This window comes from Rhopilema esculentum, chromosome 17 (genome assembly GCF_057945365.1).
Source record: "Rhopilema esculentum isolate cy_ngs chromosome 17, ASM5794536v1, whole genome shotgun sequence".
In the NCBI taxonomy this organism is placed as follows: Eukaryota; Metazoa; Cnidaria; class Scyphozoa; order Rhizostomeae; family Rhizostomatidae; genus Rhopilema; species Rhopilema esculentum.
Genome location: NC_142831.1, coordinates 5,910,446 through 5,931,804, shown reverse-complemented (window position 1 = coordinate 5,931,804; position 21,359 = coordinate 5,910,446). Strand labels below are relative to the sequence as shown.

General features: G+C 36.9%; 1 protein-coding gene across 2 annotated transcripts in view; it reads left to right on the top strand.

The window, feature by feature from the left end:
• LOC135682741 (cGMP-inhibited 3',5'-cyclic phosphodiesterase 3A) overlaps positions 1-18,600 on the top strand; it is a 30,612-nt gene extending 12,012 nt beyond the window's left edge. For both annotated transcript variants that reach the window (XM_065197759.2, XM_065197767.2), the window contains exons 2-8: positions 8,459-8,734; positions 10,085-10,957; positions 12,634-12,745; positions 13,429-13,718; positions 15,240-15,443; positions 15,735-15,893; positions 16,523-18,600. In XM_065197759.2, the coding sequence (XP_065053831.2) occupies positions 8,459-8,734; positions 10,085-10,957; positions 12,634-12,745; positions 13,429-13,718; positions 15,240-15,443; positions 15,735-15,893; positions 16,523-17,047 (2,439 nt within the window). In that variant the 3' untranslated portion in view covers positions 17,048-18,600. The remainder of the gene's footprint in view (positions 1-8,458; positions 8,735-10,084; positions 10,958-12,633; positions 12,746-13,428; positions 13,719-15,239; positions 15,444-15,734; positions 15,894-16,522) is intronic.
• Positions 18,601-21,359: the final 2,759 nt, after the last annotated feature.

Below are 21,359 nucleotides of genomic sequence, written 5' to 3'. Positions count from 1 at the left end.
GAACCTATTGATCTTTTAAGAGGATTTCTTGGTTATGTCTTTTGAAAGTCTTGTTTCTTAGTTGATTGAATGAGGAATTTCTGATTTTGTTTATCAATGTAGAAATCGTGAAATCGTTTGCTTGGCACATAATTTCCAAATACGTTAAAATCCTGCACATAAAATCTTCGTGTACCAAGAACCTTGAAGTTGAGATGGTATGTTTTTACCTAATAAGAACGAAATGCACCGTTAGTTAACTAGGTCCTTAGCTTTCTTCAGCTATTTGGCAATGTATTCAATGTGATTTCCGTTCAAGGACCCAGAAAACATAATGCAGATAATTTTTTTGGGTTGATGACAAAGGTAAAGTCTAAAAGCCTAGGGGACTAAAATCTACCCACCGATCATTTGGTGTACCCTATTTCTCAAGAATTCAAACATGCTGTTTCCAAAATCGATTTCCGGGCTTTTAATTTACATAAAACACAAATTACTCTTTGTCCCTGTTGGTTGGTTTTTATATATTGCCAAGGATAGTAATTAGTATGCCCAAAGCGGAGAAGAGGATTTATTTAGGCAGTGCCACGCTCTTAGCAAAAGATAAGAAAGACTATAAAACTTTGGACTTTTATTAGAAAATTTCAGAAATCTGACAATACTGATACAAAATTGGAATGGAGTAATCTTCAAATGCAACGCATGTGGCCAAGGATCTTCTCATTTATTGTTACCATCAGTTATAATCATTGGATCAGTCTACATTTAGTAAGCTAGAACAAGAAGAAATATTTTTTACTTTTAAAATCAACTTTAAAAAATTACACGCCTGGCACCGAAGTTGTGACAAGATTTGCGATGCCGAATTTTGCATTTTTATGAACTCAAATACCTCCAAGGATACCTGGAAAGAGAGGGGTGAGTTGAGGTGGGCCTGGAAATGAGGGGAGGCGTGCATCACCTTACTCTGCCTGCAGTACTACTGTTCAACCCTCGTTCTCTTTTTTCCTTCCTTGATGTACCTTATGTTTTAAATGTCAGCGGTATCCTTGCACTGTTGTTACACGCACCACAAACATGTAATCCCCGGGGTTTTAAATCCCCGCTGTAAACCTTTGCAAACGGTCAATGCTGCAATTTAGTCTGGCTGGACAATTCTTACTGTCATGGCGTTGTATTTATTGCATCTCAGTTGTTTAAGACACTGGTAGTGGAAATCTTTTGAGATCAGTCTTATTTGGTAGCAATCTTCAGAATTCTTGAGAAGATTTTTGGATGTCCAAAATGTCCAAGCACAATGTTTTAGTCTGATAGGTAATTTTGTTTTCGAAAGTGATGGAATAAGATGGTGACGGAATTTCAAGAGACCACTGGTTAGGCCACTCGTAGATTTAGCTTCTCTAGCAATTTACATGTTAACGCTCAATGCTATCGCTAGGCTATCCCGTGTACTTATTAAGTCCAAAATCTAGCTCAAAATAAACTTTCATTTGACTTAATGTCTGGCATTTTTCCATACGTCTGAACAATTACTGCGAGGTCTGCCATCCTGATACCGTAACATTACTGCATATGGTGGTTCAAGCGTTTGTTTTACAGAGAATATAAACAAAACGAGGTGTCCGTTGTCCGAAAGTTACTACATATATTTGACTGTAGCAAAGACGTATTGAGGCAAAAATATTTGTTCGCTCTTTGAAAGTGTCCGTTATTGAAAGATGCCTGTTATATGAGATTACTTGTTAAATTCTTTGATCATTTGGTAAAGTCTGTTATTGGAAGGAGCCCGTTTTTGGGAGGGGTATGTTCTGGAGGGTGCCCGTTTTTGAAAGGTGTCCGGTAATGAACTTTGGCTGTTAGTGGAAATGCTATAATTGCGGTTTCTATAATTAATCGACATGGTTCTTACTTTGATGTGGATTCTTAACAGTCTATAGGAAGACGATTTATGGTCACAAAGAAAGATTTTGTAGCTGCACTTTGGCATGACACCTACTGCAGATTTAGTATCTTAATGCATGCATAGCAATCCCCGCAATTTCTAATGTGTAGTTATGAGTAATCATTGGTTTGATCGATTTATTGCAATTAAAACATCTAGCTGGTTCCCTATTCACATTCATATACGTGGTGGGTTTTCCTTTTATTCAGTTTATATTGCCTATTCTCTGCTCAGCCGACAGGTATCTTATGTGCTATATAGATTACAAAATTTGTTTTGGGGAAGTTTCCGGGGGAAGACCCAAACATGCAGCCAAACAACTCTAACCTACCTTTGATTACAAAGTTATTGCCGAAGCAGCTTTACTACTGTATCGTCATTATGACGAGACTCGTTAATTCTTCAATTTTGTTTTTAATTTCTCTTTCCATCGTGCACCTCTTCCAGATGGCTCCATAAAAGGGATGGTCATAATTGTGTTACTTAGTAAACTGATTAAATTATGCAAGTGTACTCATCACAATGTTAAGGAGCACATCTGCCCTCAAGAACATGCTGAAGTTTAATAGACGCCAAAAGCACCTGTTGGCCAGGAAGCAATTGCAAAGTCTAATTCTTTTTCTCTGAACAGCGACACTGACAATTTTCAGCAAAAGAAGGCAGTTAAATTCTCTTTATGTGGTCCCTCTAACATAAAGCTGGATGCCTCTTTAAAATGGCGAGTTTTGTTCGCATTGGTGTTGATCTGATGAAGTATATGTTGGGTAGGGTTCCAAAGCAGACTAGCTGAGGCATATTCTTGTCTGATGTGTGTTGCAAAAGTCTCTTACAGTGGGAGATGACTTCATGCTTCTTATATTGAAGTCAAATCTCGTTATTATACTTTGCCTGTTTTTTATTGGAATCCATTCTTATTTCATTTATTTTTGTTAGTTTATAATTCTCAACATTAATTTAGCTATAGAAGCAAGAACAAATGGTTAGGAAAATAACATGTATGAAATAACAATCGCATAAAATGGATGGCCAGAAGCAATGCATGCTGGGAATTTCTCTGATGAGGAGCTCTTTTAGGCCCTGTTTAGCTTGGTCGATAGATACTGGGCCTTAGCCGAGGTTTCTCGCACATTTTCGTATAACAATTAACCCACCCATGACAGTTTTTGCATCTGCCTGTAATACCACGTTTCAACAGATAAAAATCTGGCATCAGTATTCTCAGTCAGTATCCACATGCCGTAAAGAGGAATAGACCGAAAATAAGAATCAAATATTCCTTTATTTGGTACAGTCAAGGTTCTTTTTTAGCGAATTTAATCCTGCTGTTTGCCAAGTTCCTGAATTCTTTCACAGCTTGTATCACTCTTTCTAGATAGCGCACCAGATTTATTTTAGTATAATAAGACTTTGGGAAAATTTTTGGCGGATTTTTCTACAAAACAAAAATAATATTGCTAAGGTGTACCTCACCTTGGCCTCCTTCGCAGTTCTCGATCCATTCCCAGATCTTTTAGAGAGAATGAAGATTTGAAGAAGGGTTATGAGAAGGACTGTTGGAAGCATTTTATTGTGCAAAGTCATGATTTTTTGCTCGGAACCGATGATTTCTATGAATTAAGAAATGGAATAATAACTAAGATACGTGTCACTGCTATTTAACGCCAGTCTGTTTTTCAATGGTGAAATTTCAGAGATTCATTATAATTGTCGACTGTAGTGGATCGGTACTATAACATCGTAGTTACACAGTGCGTGTAGATTTCAGCACCGATTCATGATTTCTGTTATAGATAGGCAGCTATATCAGTGAATGCTTGAAGGTCACGCAGCAATTTAGAGAGCAGCTGACTCGTTTTCTTCGCTAGCAGTTCGTCATGCCTGCAATTTTGTAAGACAACGGCGATTCAGCTTAATGATAAGTGTTCTTGGTGTAAACACAGTCTATTCTGTATCAGTTGCGTCAGTTTCCAAGAGATGTAGACCAGCGGGTCAGATTGCGAGTCTAAAAGATGTTCTCCGCTTTACCTACTAGGCAATGAATGCCTTAATGTATGAATTACAATCAACTGTATATTATAAGGTGTTCAAAATTTGTCCAAAACAGTCTTTAAATTCGCACCAAAGGCAAATCGTCTTCGGATCTGGTAAAAAATGAGCAGATTTTTTTGTTTGCATGTGACACAAAAGAGAGTTGTCAGGTAGAAGGCTTTTGGTGCGGTCTTGTTTTTCCACATTTTAATCATTTTGGCATTAATAGTTTCTTGTTTGTGTTTTTTTTCTTTTAATAAATTATTATTTCTGTTTTAATAACAAATGTATTTTTGCTTATTTCGAAATATATTTTTGAAATGATTTTATAGTTTCATTTCATTTACCTCTCATATCTCATAAAGAACAAGAGTTCGATCGTTACTCACCTTATTAGAACCTACTACTGACATAAATCCTGACGTCACATATGAAGCATTTTGTTTTCTTCAGCAAAGTCATCTACATAAAGCAAAAAGCAAGTGACGGCAGCTCCATAATTTGTCATTAAGATTTTCCAACCTCAAGCCAAAGTCAGATCCAACTAAGTGCTCCTGTACAATTTTGGTATCGATGTCTTCATTCCAGGAACAGAGTTGATTCCTTGATAGGGCTAGGGAGTTCCAAATTACTTTGAAATTTTTTGACGTATCCTGAAGAAAATTTATGTCGCTTTATCTTTCATTTTTCATCTTTCGGTGTAAAAATGTTCAAGTTTTCCTTTAAGGGCCTCAAAACTTCCCACCTAAATTCCCACTTTTTTTATTCAAAATTTAAATTTCGTGCGGCAACATTTCTCGTTTCTTTTTCTGTTGCTTAAGACATTGTCAGTAAAAGTTCTAGTAGATTTATTAAAATTACTCTTCAAAATTGTTCTTTTGCTTTATTAGGATCTCTCATCTGGTCAACTTGTTAATTTGAAACTGTCTTGTCAGAATTTGTTGCTGTTTGGTTGAAATTTCTTTCTATTGATTTGTAAAACTCTTCTATTGAAGTTATTCTTGGTGTAGCTGAATTAATTACTATCTAACATATTACATCACTTCACCAACATATATAAACATAATATGTGTTACTTATTACATATCTCATTGCTACGTTTTTAGGAGTGATCTTTCAACTTTCCATTCTCTAACCCTCTGTCTTTGTGCTTTTATATAAACCCCCTGGATTTTCTGATGAATTCTAAGCTAGTGGATTAATAATATGATGATAGGAATTACCTAAAGAAACAAATATAATATGGATTCGACCTCGGATTAGCGTTAAACCCAGCAAGTCTCATTAGATCTCAAGCAAGCGTCCATCTTGCTTGAAAAACAATTAGAGGCCAGATGCTTGATCAAGGAAGTTTTCTTTCAAGATGTTTCCCAATTGAGATTTTAGAGTTTCTTCATGATTTTAATTTGTCATTAGCAAAATTGGTAGATATCTGGAAGGTTTTGAGATGAAGGGTTAAACTTGAATGTAAGAATGTGGCCCCACTTTTAGTGGTTTTATTCCACGACTTCTTTATCTGCCCGTTTGGAATAAGAAAATGATACTAACCCTTTCTATTATAGGCGGGACTGAAATAAAAATGGCTTACGTTATGCTTATAGGGGACACGCCTCTGTTCATTTTCGGCGGTAAGGCCTAAATCACTTTCAAATGGGGAAGTGTTTCTTTGACGTAACAGTGATTATTCACGTAGCAACCCACTCACAACTCTCTGCTCATGTGCCTTCATGTTCTATGAGATATGCGCCAATAAATACGAATTGAAAAGAAATGCTTGAACGAGAAATATCATGAAATGCTATTTTGGTATCCCAGAAAAATCTAGAGGCCTTTATGTGGATATCACTTTGCTGTGTTTTCTTGTAAACTACCCCCTGTTAAGTATAAACAACTCGAAAGTGAAAATTGTTTGTCATTCCCCAGCTGGTCTTTCGTTTGCTTGCTAATATTTACCGTTCTATGAAATATCAACGAATCGAAATAAAGAAAAGACCGATTTCTGTTATAAGTTTTCAGTTATTAAAACCTAACAGATTTGGTTATTTCTAGATTACCCTCCTTTTATAAAAACTAGCTGATTCCTGCCGAAGCTCTACGAGGAACGATTCACTCTTGCAAATAATGTACGGGATTTTCACCAAAGTATAGGGTTTTAGAGGTGTAACAGAAAACAGGATTTCAACCTCTGGTGTACAGGATTTCCATTCAGTGACTCGCCCTGCAAGGCTCAGTGTTCATATGTTTTGGGTAATCGGGTTCTCAATTTTGCTCTTGTTTCATCCGAGGCAGGATGTGTTCTTACATTCTTCTTATTGCAAATCGTGTCCTGCTGTTCTTATAGAAAATTTTCTTATAAAGAAAGAAAAGTTTAGACTGCTTTTCATTTGAAAATTGGTAGAGTGTTGACGTTTAGTGGTGCACAGAAAAGTGGAATGCTGTGAAGAATTTGTCTATTGCAAGATTGTAGTGCTTTGGGGGCTTGCAGGGTTCATTTCCTGGTTCATCCTGAGAGGCGCCTATTTCTGATTCTTATAGTCCCTTTTGGAGGTATTTGCGAGCCAATACCCCTTTTTATTGCACCCTAACTCTTGATTTATATCTCCTCAGCAAAGCGGAGGACAGTTCTTTTCATATGAAACTTGTTTTCATTGAATTACTCATCTTTAATTGCATATAACAAACTGCTGTTAGCTTAGGCCATGAGCTACTAGATTTGGATTTCTGTCTCTATATACCGCACATTCTTTTATCCCTATATGTTAGGCATTTCTTGCAAATTCTTTTTTTCCGATGCCCTACACCCGGTCTGATATGCAATAGAATCAGGTTTCTATTCACTTCACATGCACACAAAATCACTCGTACGCTCTGATTTTCCAAACTACCTGTTGTTGTTCGTTGTAATTCTTAAGACATTGTCAATAACATCAGATTGCAAGCATTTATTATTAAGATTGATCTTGTTATGCGAAAATTGGTTATCCTGGACTGTTTATTCAAAATTCGCAGAGCTCTGTTTTTCTCGTATACAAGAAAATAGCGCGAAAGCTATGCCTCGCCTCGGGCGGTCAAGTGGCTTTTCACTATCATCACGTTATCAGTTCCTGAACAACAAACTACTACGGCTATCCACTTTTTATTTAGCTTTTGAAAACCTATACTATTGCTAACGATGTCTCGTCGCTCACGATGCATCCAATAAAAGTGCGTTGAGAGAAGGAGACCTGGAGACAAGAAAACTAAGTGTCGAAAAATGTCGTAAGAATTAGTTTTACTCGAGCAAACAGAGTATCGAGAAATCACACTGGGTGGAGCCTCGCGATAGGAAATATATGATGCTGATTTTCCTCAGCCAACTTAAGTTTTTTGCAGAGAATATGATATTCCTGTGAAGTATGTATCAAACGACACCCGTTTTTGCTAACACAGCTGCCTAAACAATCCTTTCGAAAGAAGCTGGGTGTCGTTGTCAGTCTTCAGAAAACAAACTTTTCCATTGGAAATATTATTATTTGCCTATTCTTAAAACTACGTTTCTCTGCTCATAAAATAAGTAAGTCGAATTAAAAAAGTTTTTATTTTCAAATAAAAGTGGTAGCTAATCTTAGACGTTCGAATAGCTATAAAGAAAATGGTAGTTAAATACAAAGCGAGATGATAAGTCTTTTGAAACTAAAGATCAGCTGAAATTGTTGAGTTTTTTTAAAGACTTTATTTCCTGTATACTGTTTGATCAAATTCTGCCGTGCCAATATCTTTTGCTAGAAATCCCGTTGCCTTAGGACGACATATCAAGAGCAAGAACAATCTGTAGAGACCTGGTTAAGGGGGTTCGTGAAATTTAAGGTGAAAATTAATATAGACATGGTGTTAAAATGACCTTCCTGGCCATCACCTTTGTAATGTATTTAAGGATTGAAGGACTGTGAGAAATTGAGGACGATTTGAGGAAATGGGGCCAGTTGTGTAATTTGAGCGTTTAGTAAAGTGCAACAGAAGTGATGCAGTATTTTTGCCGACCATCTTTATAATAGAGTGAATTTTTAAATTAATTTGAACAATAGCCTATAAATGGTAAATTAAGTATTTTGGTTTACTTATTTTTCACTTATTTGCGTTTTATGCAGACTTATACGGATGTGCTTTTTCACGGAAAATATTGATCCTTTTTTATAAGTATCATCTTGTTCGTTTGATAAATGTTTTGGATAAGGATCTTGCAAAATCATGTTTAGATGCAGCCTAATGCCCAATACCTCTCATAACAATATCTATCTACTTGGTTGTGAAGAGACAAGAGACATAAAAGCGAACAGTCTTTCTCTGTGGAACAACTTCACAATCAAACGCACATGTATTTAACTCATGTAAAATACACGATTTGATACCTCTTGTTGTACCACCACATCTTATGCTACTCCTTGGTTTTAGTGTTATTCAAGACTATACCTTCAGGGTAGTTTACAGCTTTTTGCAAACATGGTGTTATTCTTTGAATTTTTTTTACAGAGGGTGAGCCTTACATCTGTTGACCTCACCACGCTTGGAGAAGCCCATGGAATGATAGCCGACCTGTTGGCAGACTCTTCGCTGCCTCAAAGCGTCACTGGTGCGCTGCGAATCATCAGTGACATGCTGTCGCCTTTACTGCAGCAGAGCTTCAACCGAAACTCGTTCTCGACATCCTTAGTTACTGTACTGGAAAAAACCCAAGTGCACGTGGATGAGGCTAGTGTCAAAGATCAGCCAGATCTCAAGGACGACACGCCTTTGTCGCTTAAAAATGTTAGTATCTTTCTTGATATCAGATCTAGTTCAGTATAAACCTGAATAATAGTATCGGTGATATTCTGCAACTGACTTAGATTGCCTCTTCACTTAAAGACCCTGTTTGCTTAAGGGTGGATCCGGATCATATCAAAATGAGTACGGGTAGGCCTTGTGTTTACCCGGGAACTGGCGGATCCGTTTACTTTTCGATCACGTGTAAACGCTTTTTAAGTATATGGATCGGATCTGGATACATCTGACCGATCCTGTCCAGGTCTCGTGTAAATGGGGCATTTCACAGTGGTTCTTAGGGTACTTCACAGATGCTTAATTGGTAGAAATCAGCCTGGAGGTTCCTAATCTGCAGTTTCTTTTATGGGCTTTTTTAAAGTATCACATAGTAGAAGAAGGCACTTTTCTTACCCCCAAGCCGTCTCTTTATTGCCTCTCTCTTCAAGTAAAAACCCTCTCTAACCTTATAAGGCATGGTGCTAAAACGACGAGAATAAGTCGTTTTCCTCTAATGAAAACAGACTTATAGGAACCGAGAATTATCTAAAACCAAAAGAGAGTCAGAAATTTGTTAAGGTCACGGTGTTAGGGTGGTTAAGCCACGTAGCTTGGGTCATACTGGCCACCAGGATCGTATTGGTGACCCAGGTCATTGGCTATAAAAACGATTTCCTTAAAAGAAGTATCTGAAAATACCACTTCACCAGCATCAAATTTCTTTGCATCGCGGGTATGTTTCTTTTTCAGGAACATCAGGCTTTCTGATTGTTCCATAGCTTCATTTAAACAAATGGGTTCGTGAAGGATTTGATAAAGGATAAATTTTGCCTTAAAGGAAACAAGGAATCGTGTTCTAAGAGTTTGAAATAGGCCTTAATCAGAAGCACATAGCTACGTCGAAAGGTTAATCTAAAATGAAAGATGCCAGTTTCATATTATGCCACACTTTTCTTAATGTCTACATCAACTTTCTGAATTCCCTATTCACATGGCTTTTGTGTGTTGCTTAACGAGAAAGTGCGAAAGCTAACGAAAAATAAGCAGAGTTACAATTAAGAAGAAGTCAATTATGCTCGCATGATAGGTGTTGAACCTTTTGACTTTCCAGTCATCAATTCTTCATTGAATCGCTGTTGCATACCTGAGATTGATTTAAACATATGATATTTCTGACCACAATTATAAATTATTCGAGATTAAAACTATTTCTGGTAAGGTTGTGTATTTATAGTCTCACATATCTGTATCCTTAATTAAAGTTACCAGTTCTTTTATAAAACAGAACCAGCTCTTTTGAATTATTTATTTAATAACAGCGATGATTATTCTCACTTTTTTGGAAATATTTTCTAGCGACTGACCAGGCAGCTAGGAGTTGGCGTTCGGCGCATGTCAAGTAGTTATACAACAACAACATCAGCAACTGGCATGCCAAGCCTCGATATCGATTATCGTCGGAATACTCAGGTAAATAACCAAGACGACCGTCGAAGTCGAACTCCAAGTCCGAAGGCAAATCGCGCGAAATCTTACGCTGGTATATATAATCGTCCGGAAATTCGTCGTGAATTCGTGAAATCGCGGTCATTTTGTCAGCCGTCGCCACCCGACGCGCGGAAGAATTCGCTTTTAAAAGAACAAGATGGTTCGAGTAGTAAAGACTCAATATTCAAAACAGAACTCTCATGCTCAGATTCAAATTTTATTGACGATAATATTAACGATAACATAACAGACGATGAAATTTTCGAAACATTGAAACCCGAAATTTCCGGAGATGATAAACTGTCGGACACGGAAAAGCCCGTGGAAAGTACGGGCAGCGAAACAACTAAAGCGGAAAAATATTCAACGACGAGCGAAGCTACACCGGTTAAACTGACCGATGAACCATGCACGAAAACGATATTAAAACCTGAATTTGCTTCACCAGCAGATCCCAAGTATTCGTCAAATAGTAGCCGTAAAGTTGACAATCTCAACGTTTTGCAAACTGTTCCGGTAAGAAAGAATTCGCGCGACGAATCTGCGCTACGCATATGTCCTAATGATGGTCATCTTTCAAGACGGGGGTCAGGTGTACCCATGGAATGCTTTACTCAAAGCGACTTCGAGCAGGAGCTGACAGTAGCTGCGTCCCCGGAAATTAAAGAAAGGATGGACAAGTTGCTTAGCTGGGAGTTTCCAATTTTCGAATTGAGTGAGAGGTGTCATATTCTTACACAGGTATGATATTTATTTTTTTGATAATATATACAATATAGAATATAATAAATAGTTTCTTTAATGCTGGCGTACCAGGTCTAAGTCTAATATGATGCAGATCACATGCCATGCAGCGCAGCACTGCAGCGATTTGTTTGATAGGTTGCGTTGGAGTGGGCCTTTATACCCATAATAATAATAATGAAAACATTTTTATTTTATATTCTTCTACTTACAACAGTAAACTCACTTTACAGGTTGTTACTATCGGCTAGCCTGGTGACAAGTCTACTAATTTTACAAAAGTTATAACATTTAAATAAACGTAATAATAATAATAATAATAATTATTATTATTATTATTATTATTATTATTATTATTTTACAACGATATCCCTTAAGTAAAAATATCCAACTTGAAAATCCAAAACTTAGGATATAAACTCAAAATTCAAGTAATCAAATAAACCTGATCTTCCAGGGATTCGTTCTTGAAGGGGCTTGAATTTATTATTAAGGCTCATTAAATGCCTTTTAAGATGTGTTTTAAAAAGGCGTAGTGATGGCAGTTCTCTGATATTAATTGGAATATCAAGCGTTAATGCCCAAGTAATGGAATCCTTTTTTCGGTGGATTTAAGGTTTTAGCATTGGATTCCCGGATAGTTACAGCGTTTTGGGGATATCAGAGTCTCAGTGCTACCTGATTTCTGTAATAGTCATGATACAGATGGCACATATTATCGGATTATGCAAAATTTTATACTTTAATGAGCTACGTCGCCCACTCAGTAGTGTGTGATCTCCGATAAAGGAATCGTTCGACAAATATTTTAATTGGAAGCGGAGAAAATAGATTCAAATTTCGTTGTATATTAGAATTTATAAGAATGTGAATTCATATTTAGGTATAAACGTATGTATATTAATTTACATATCTTTATAGATCTTGTTTTTCTTTTTATTTATAGCTGTTTGCTTGAATAATTACTCTATATTATCGTTTGTGCTATTCTTTCATTCTCATCCGTGCTATAAATCCGTGCATTCTCATCCGGATGGAGTTCTTGATATTGTTTTACCTTATAAAAAGTTCCAACTTTCATGTTGAATTTCAAACGAACCAAAGAGTTTTGTACTGTTTTAATTTTTTGATAGATTTATAGACGTTGTTATATTATATTCGATAAAAATTTTGATTTTAAACCAGAACATATGCATTTCACCCTGTGCTATGACTTCCATAACTGCGTTAACACACATTCAAAATATCTTATTCGGTCAGTACAACCCCCTACCCTCTTGGTAATTATATACATAGAAAGGTTTTCTCTTGCACTTTCTTCTTCACCGTAACTTCATAACTCCATGTCCTAGTTTGATTACATCGAATAATGAGTTACGGCTGGTATTTATCACATGCTAAAATCAAAGCTGTTCGATTTAAGACGGTCATAAAATGCCCAGAACTTTCAATACACTTGTGAGGTTCATTAAGCGGACAATAATCCGCTTATCGTCCTTGTTGTGTTGTGAAGTAGTTTACGAGTAATGTTTCAAATATCTCTACATATATCTGTACAGATTGTTGATTGAGAATAAAAATTCATTTTTGTGGCTCATTAGCGGACAGACAAAGATCTTCCTTTGTAATATAGCCTTATGTAATATTTAAATCAATGTCTTTCTTTTCTCTAGACTGCTTATAAAGTTTTTCAAAACCGTGGATTCTTCCAGAAGTTCCAAATTCCTGAAGATGTGTTTTTCAGGTACTTTCGTCTGCTGGAAAGCGGTTACCATGACATTCCATGTATGTTGATTATTAATATTTAATTAATTATTATGTAAAGACTTCGCATAAGCTACTTAGAGTTTCCAGATAGGCTACTTAATAGAGTTCAGAACCAAAAATCAGGTGGAATTTGAAGAGCGGCGGGCATTGCATAGGTCATTGACAAGTGATGTAAAGATTTTATTCATAGAATGTCTGCCAAAAAATATTCACCTTTATGTATTTTCATATTTTTATTTCTTCCCCCACTTGTTAATTTTACCCAAGGAAATATCACACCAGCTACGCAAAGAAGCCCCTTCCAAATCTCCTGTATCGCTTTTAAGTAAACGAACATAATTCCAAGGAGGAGGAAAAGGTATTTCAGAATATCATTGCCAAGTGAGGTCATCAAAATATCTATTTTTAGGATTTTAGAATTCTGACCCCATAATCTGAAAGAGCGCCAAGAAATACTTCAAAATTGACAGAATTAGTTGAATCTATTTGGAGTTGCCTGAAATGTTAAGAGGTGTCTGTTAAATAAATTTCGCCATTATTTGGGAGATTTGTATTCGAAATGCATTGATTTATTTTAGATTAGTATTTGGTATGCTGCTGACAGAATCCAGCGATCTGCCCTGTCTGTCTCATATCCGCACTATTGCCACCTCTGTGTAGTATTAGAAACAGTAATTAATGTTAGCGGATTTATCTTGCAGACCATAACCAAATTCACGCTGCAGATGTATTGCAAGGGACATATTACTTTACAAATCACCGAATAGCCGGCCTAACCGTGCCTGTCGATGGATCATCTGGGCGGAGCAGTATCGAGAATGACAAGGTTGTGCGAATACCTGATCCTAACGAGCAAGAGGACGTCTATGGCTGCCTTGCTGATCTCATACCAGACCTTGAGCTGATGGCTCTTTACACGGCATCGGCAATGCATGATTTTGATCACCCTGGCAGAACCAACGCCTTCTTAGTTGCTACGTTGAATCCGAAGGTAAGAGATTTTCTGAGATCATTCGTCATTGAGATCATGACTGCCTTTATCCATTGATAATTTTTTGTTATGTTTGCACACCCTCCTTGTGTTAGAATCATGTGCTATTACATATAGATAGATTTCAATAATAGTAACCAACGAATGTAAAGATATACTGAACAATTACACCTTTGGCTGGTGATACAGCCCCATTAAGGATGTGCTAGCTTCCAGCTTGGGGTTGCTATTTAACTCAAGTCAAACCTTTAAAGATTTTTAAACAGTTTGTTATAAAACAATGGGTGGCTTGAAATACAATTTCTTAAATCTATAAAGACACTAATTTTGTCTTTCTCGAAACAATCCATAAATATAAACAAATCCAGAAATTGCAGTTAGCATTTTTTATCAGATTTTGATGTCAACTCGGTTTTCCTTTATGCTTACCGTAAACCCTCGAATCGTCCCCCTCGAAAAAGTGACCCCCCTCGAATAAGCCCCCACCCAAGAACTACAAATTGTCAATAAGCCCCCGCTCCTCTCGAATAAGCCCCCACTGCTACCGTAAATTCTCGAATTGGATTCCTCAGTTTGATGATTTTCGCCATCTGAGGCTGCCTTTGGCGTTTTATTAAATTATCACAAAATTCATACTTTTGGTACTAATTAATTAAATGCTCATAAAGAAATTCCTTCTAGAATAAACGAGGTGTTTTAGTAATGTCTTCTTATTGTCTACAATAATTTTATAAGCCCCCCCCCTCGTATAAGCCTCCCTCGAATAAGCCCCCATCCAAAAATGTAAAAAATAAATGAGCCCCCAGGGGGCTAAAGCGAGGAATTGCACTCAAGTCTTTGCTCCACCCAATTGATTGGTTAACTTTTTGTCGGCACATTGGCCATTCTCAGAGATATGGCAAAATCGAAACCGTTAGGATGCTGTCATCAATTTGAAAAAAATGTATGCTATCCATATTTTGAAATGCATTTGTAAGGAAAAAAGATTTAAGAAATTTTTCTCTGGCGTGTTGGCGAAACATTTTTTCTGTCAACATGGAGTTTGACTTCATAGTGTATCTGACCGTTAGGTAATGGCTTGCCATTAAATAATTGGTATACCATCAAACAAGGATATATAATATTTAGATATTGTGCGTAATAATAGCACTTTGCTTCTAAATTGGCTGGCTAGATAGTCTTAATTTTTTCTAAAGAGGTCTGGCTAGGCCCATCGTTCCTTAACTTGAGCATCGACGCTAAAATCTACTCCCTAGTCAACCAAAAGCAGCTTAATTCAACTCAGCATTCTAAAATATCAACTGTCAATCAAACATAAAACAATAGTATTTCTCAGTTTCCGTGACACATATGTAGGGAGTTTTATAGATATATAATGTAAAATTAGTTCGATATTTAGGCCGCTTTTGGCCTACATCACTTGATTGTTCACTTGTTAGGTAATATGAAATTGTCATTTATTGTCATTTAAACGCTCCTTGACTTGTTAATGTAGGTTCTAATGTTTCTTTTATCTTCAAGGCACTGCTTTACAACGACCGGTCTGTCCTTGAAAACCACCATGCTGCGGCGGCCTGGGCACTACTGCTCTCAGATCCAGCGAATAATTTTCTTTGTGGTTTGGAATCTTTCGATCTCAAACGATTCCGGTTCATCGTTGTTGAACAGATTCTGTCAACTGATCTGAAGAAGCATTTCGACTTCCTTACCGAGTGGAATGCGAAGGTTCGTTTAATGCCTGCTTACGCAAGTGTTTTTCTTGCCACGTGTAATTACCAGCATTTGATTTAACACTAAAAATTTTTTGATTAAACGCTTTTTAGCTGTGCTATTGAAAGTGCATTGCTAAACCAAATGGAACACCATGCAAAACAGTTTTCATTCTCACGATATGCAAGATTATCCATAGTATACAGTACCTGCTTCAGTAATGGTAATTGATAAAAAATTCTGCTTAGGTATTGATAGATTTATAAACGATTAGAAACAATATGCTTAATCAAAAGCATTTTTCAGGTCTCCGAACAAGGTGGTGGCCTAAACTGGTCAAGTGAAGCAGACAGACTTCTTGTTGGCCAAATGTGCATCAAATTATCGGACATTTCTGGACCATCAAAGACATGGGATTTGCATTATAAGTGGACCCAAAGAATTGTGGAGGAGTTCTATCTTCAGGTATACACATATTTGTTCAGTCAGTCAAAGTTTTAGCGTCTGATGTTATATCGAAAGTTTTCACTAATCGCCATTTCAAGATTAATCAGCATGCAGCCAACTTGCTGATCTGCATTCATAACGTCTTTCTTTCTTCGCTCCTCTAAAGTTTTTTTGGAACTTACGCAGATATGTTGTCTTTCTAGTCTATGTCATTTTCTGCTACTCGGCACATTTTTTCCTGTCACTATCGCCCGAAAGGCAACTGTGTCCTACCTCGATAAGCTAAGTGCAACCTTCTTGTCACCTTTTGAGACAAATCCAAGTCAGTCTTGAAAAGCTATCGGGTTATTTCTACAATCTTTTACTCATTCCCATCAACCCAATTCTAGGCACTACCGGACTTTGATGTGTCACTTAAAAATGTCTTTTTCAAATGTCTTTCCATTTCTAATTCTCATAGAACATTCTTTTTCCTGCTACTTCCGTCAACAGCATCTCCTTTTGTAATGTCAGGAAGCAATACTAAATGTTTGGAGACAACCTTTCATTAACTGACGGATAGATGAATGTGTACATTTGTCATTGCTATCTTTTGTCACCTTGAGAAGAAAACATACAAAGTCTTAAAATATGTATATACATTCCAGGGCGATGCAGAGGCTGCGCAGGGGATGCCAATTTCACCATACATGGACAGAACGCAGCCACGCCTGCCTCAGTTGCAAGATTCCTTCATCAAACACTTGGTAGGCCCTCTTTACAATTCTTATGGAAGAGCAGGACTTCTTCCTGGGGACTGGGTAGAGAATGAAATCGATCCAGATGACGAGAACGATGACGAGGAGAATTATGATGCCAGCAGTCAAAGTTTCACCAATGATTCTACGTCCGATAGGTCAGATGACGAGGCTGAGATCCGGACAGTTTCTGAAAAATTAGACAAGGCTATAGAAATGAAAAAGAGAAAGACCATATTTTGCGAAACAACCAATAATATTAATCGCAATATAGAGCGTTGGCAACAGGTCATAAACGCTGAAACCATTGTAAAGGAGTCAGAGAACAAAGTAGCAGAGGACGAAGAAGATAAAATGGCGAAAAGCGACAATAACAGACAAGAGACCATTGAGGAGGAGGAAGAAAATGACAATTCAGGTTCTAATAGGGAATGATTGTTTATTTATTAATGTAAATGGAATTCACATTGTAGACAATTCAAGAGTGCTTTTATCATGTTAATATTCTAGTACTTCATGTAATAAACTCACTAATCTCAGAAAAATAAACTTACGAAAAATGCCAAAGGTTGGGTAGTTTTAGAAGGTAGCTCGTGCAAATTACCTCAAACTCTTTTCAGAATACTTTCGGTCTTATTTTCAAACCCATTCTTAATTCGAAATAGGCCATTTCTGGAAAGTTATTTATTCTGAAGAGCTTGCTGTGCACCAAAGAGTGTTTTTCCTTAATAAATCAGCTCCTCCACATGTACATTTTCTTTACAATGCTTAGAAACAGAAATATAGAAGTGCAGAACTTGTACAGTAGTTATCTTTGACATATTCCAAGCCACAACTTTTAAGAATTTGAACTCCTTTGCTTTTAAATAAAATCATTGTTTTAGTAGGAGATAGAGGAAGCACAACCTCAGTTTCTGGAAATCTGCCTCTCGAAACCTGGGACTAGTCATTGCTTCTGTCGTAGCCCAGGAGGCAGTGACTGGCAAACATTTTTAGGCAATAACTGCTTGGAAACGTAAGTTGCCAAGAACGGTTAAGTATCTTGATTGCTACAAATTAAGTTTCAATCATCTGGCAAACATCTTTTCGCCTGTCTGATGCCTTTTTATCCCTTTCCTCTCACACATTTCCTTGGGATTAATTGTATATAATGTGCAAAGCAGTCTGATAAAACATAGATTTTCGTTCCCAAAGGTTTATTATAAACGGGGCTTCATTTGCACGGACACAAACCTTTGCAGGCAGAACGAAAAGTCAAAATGACAAAAGGAGGTCAAATCTGTTAGAACAGAACTGTTCTCTAAAAAACCCTATTCTGGTGAACAATCACTTTGTTTTTCGCTTCCTGTTGATAGGCAAACGAAATGTTTGACTCTGCTGTAAAAAAAATTTTCATCTCAAAGATCTGTGATTCAAACGGTAACAATATTTTCCTATAAATTCCCCCTCTATATTTTCCATTGAAAGATTAAGTTCAACTAAACCCCTCGTTGCGCTTATTCCGTTGATATTCTGATATTTAAACAGTATATCCCCTTTGTCTAAAACATATCATTCAACCCCCCCCCCCCCCCTTCACCATTTCGAACTAGCATTGAAGGAATCTCCTATTGTTAAGATAAAACCTTTGCAGACACGGCCTTTATTATTTCCGTCAAATTGACTGTATTTTGTCGTTTTCCCTTTAAAGTATTTTAGCCAATAAACCACCGGCATGAAATAAGTGTCTCCAGTTCGAAATTTTCTCCTCGTTCTCCTCGTTTTTGATATTTTGTTTTCTTTTTAGCTCGTGTTGTGGTAAGCTGTTTACGTTTCAAATGTTGAAAAATTGAAGATTCCTTCACCCCGTTGTATGAAAATTTGAAGATTCTCGATCAAGTGCAGCAATTAATTCCTCTACTTGTATTTCGTGGTATTATCCAGACCTCATGTAGCATTATTTATGTGACAAAGTTACGTATTTATATTGTCGCTCATCAGTTTTGCCAGACAGCTGTTCTCTAATTTCCCACGTGTTTTCTAATATTCGCGTTGTTGCTGTTGCTGCCTGTTGCCCGCAGTGCCTTAAGACATATGTCAGTAACCAAAAAGAAGTTAATGATGATGTGTTAACTATTACCCTGCAAAATTAATATTTATGCGATAAGGTGTGTATGAATTTGTAATAAATTCACGTTGTAATATCTAGAGGTATGTTAGTTGTAAATAAAACTTAAACCTCATGGTAATGCTGTCAATTTTTTTGAACAAATCTATGAACAGTTTGAGCAAACCTTTATTAGCTGTATCAATTTTGCCTTGGATCTTTGTGGCAGAATATAGGCGCTAAATCTTGATTGGTTGATAGCCTTTGTCACATGATGTGATACTTCGTGGCAGAATATAGGATTCTTTGGGAAAACTTAACGGCAATAGGTCATTATGATATCAACTACCACGCAATACTAAAAGCCACTAAAAAACTCCTATATGAGTTGCTATAATATAAGTTCCAAAGTTTTCACACTTTGCAAGGCGCTATTCCAGCTACGGGCCAAAACAAGATGAATCGTAGGTTATATTATTATTTTTTCATACACAGTCGAAAAACGCCTTTGAAAATGTTATTTGGAGCGTTATAGGCATGGCTACTCGTTGAACTTTACCAATAATACTGATGTCTGTAGCAAAAGTAGAACACTCCTTAGAGATAGCTAGATCGGAAGATATAAAGTCTTCTGCTTTATGCTGTATCATCATCTGTTCCTGTAATTCGCCGCATTCTGTCCAAGTTTTCAAAAGTCCAGTTTTCAACTGTAATATTAGATGAAAAAAACTAGAAGTGGCTTATTATAAATGGCTTTGAAAAAAGCAAACTTCCTAGCGTAGAGTTTTCGATCTACTGTATGCTCTGACGTTTTTTACTCTGAAGAGTGTTGGAAGAAAAGCTCTAGTTCCTTGTTCCAAAATGTTTACTTTTCTTCAAAGCCATTTTGAATTCTGTCCTACAAAAAGATTGCTTACTTGTTATATCATAACGCTAATGCTCTTTTAGGCGAGTAACTGTGTTAAGAAATGCAATGAGAATCAGTACATTTTAGAGCAGAGGTGTCAAAATTCTTTTGTAGGGTGGTCCACAGACCTTCTGCTAAGGCGGACCAGATGCACATTATTGGCAAATTTTGCTTTGAACGTGAAAAATTATACGAAATGTTACATAAACAGATATATCAAGAAAGTATCAATTTAAAATGTTTTTGGGCTCAAAAAAGTTTATCCACACCATTTTTTAAACTGGTAGCTTTTTCATGCTCAGCTTCATAAGAGAAAGCGTTTACTTTCAGATCAAATAGGTATGCTTGTTATCAGAATGCATCTCGGTGGGAATGGCACACCATATAGACATGGACCCATAATTCTGCACATGTCTGAAAAAAATTGACACATAATTCCGCAAAAATGATGAAAACCATACCCATAATTCTGCAAAGCAAATAGTATTTTTAAAGCACAACAAATCTCATTATTGCACATATTTCATACTTTCATTTCTTACTTTAACATTCATTTTGTTAATACTCATCTCCCTCCTAAGAATTTTACAACATTTTTCGAAAATGGTACCTATTGTTCTGCACATATTTCAAAAGCTGATACAGATAATTCCACATTTTTCAGGAAAATATACCCCTAAATAATTGCACGTCTCCCTACCTTCAAACATGTTAAGGTACCACCCCCTCCCCCCAGCAAAAGCCTAAACAACAGAATGGGGAATTTTAAACAGGCCTTTTAGATTGAGCGTTTTATCGGTACCAAAGTTTTAAGTTATTTCATTTTTTTGTTATAATTCTAATTTTAGTCATTAAAATGTGCCCTTTCTTAGTAGCTGCCCCCGCCGCCTCAAAATGCTTCCGGTGCCTCGGTTGGGCACCCTTGTTTTAGAGTCAGAAATGGCTGAAGAATGTTTATGTAAATTACCCCTCCAACTAGACAGGGTCGTCCCTAGATTTTGTGCTCAAGAAGGGTTGCCATTTGCCGACAATAAGGTGTGCCACAGAGACGTTTTGGCTCCTAGAAAAGGGCCGGGAGAAGATGATTATTAGGGGGCCCGCTCTTCTGTATTACATCTCTAATAAAAAACCACAGGGCGCCAAGAATGGTACCTTGCACCTACGGAAATTACAAAGACGCCAGTTTTTATCAATTTTAAAGGTTCACCTGTTATAGTTGTTAGGGTGTTTCCCTTTCTCTCTAACCATAGTGTCTTTAATAAAGACTGCAAAAAATGTGAAACAAATCCAATCACAAACGGAAAAAAATACTTCATGCACTGCGAGCGAAGGGAGAAAAAATGTGTGCTGTCACGCTCTTCAAATTAGCTTGATACACATTTCATTCAAAATCCACCAAATAAACAACCACAGGTGGCGAAAAGGAAACCCCTCATTCGTGCTATAACTAGAATATGTCGGGTTTTTCGGTAAAATGATGTCATTTGTCGGCAAATTTGCTTGCTTTTGTGGACATTGCCCCTCCCCCCCCCCCCCCCCAATTAAAAAATGAATTCCTGTCACTGTTTCGAATCTTGTGTTGTGTTACCTAGGGAAAAATTAAAAGTCAGCTCCTATGAAACGTGGCATAAGAATGTTTGAATATAGAAGCATAAAACAATTGGATCTGGCTGTCCCCAGTCGCACAAATTTTCTTTGTGCTTTTGGACAAGTTTTGTTACTTGCAAAAGAAACTTTAAAGCTGAAATACAACA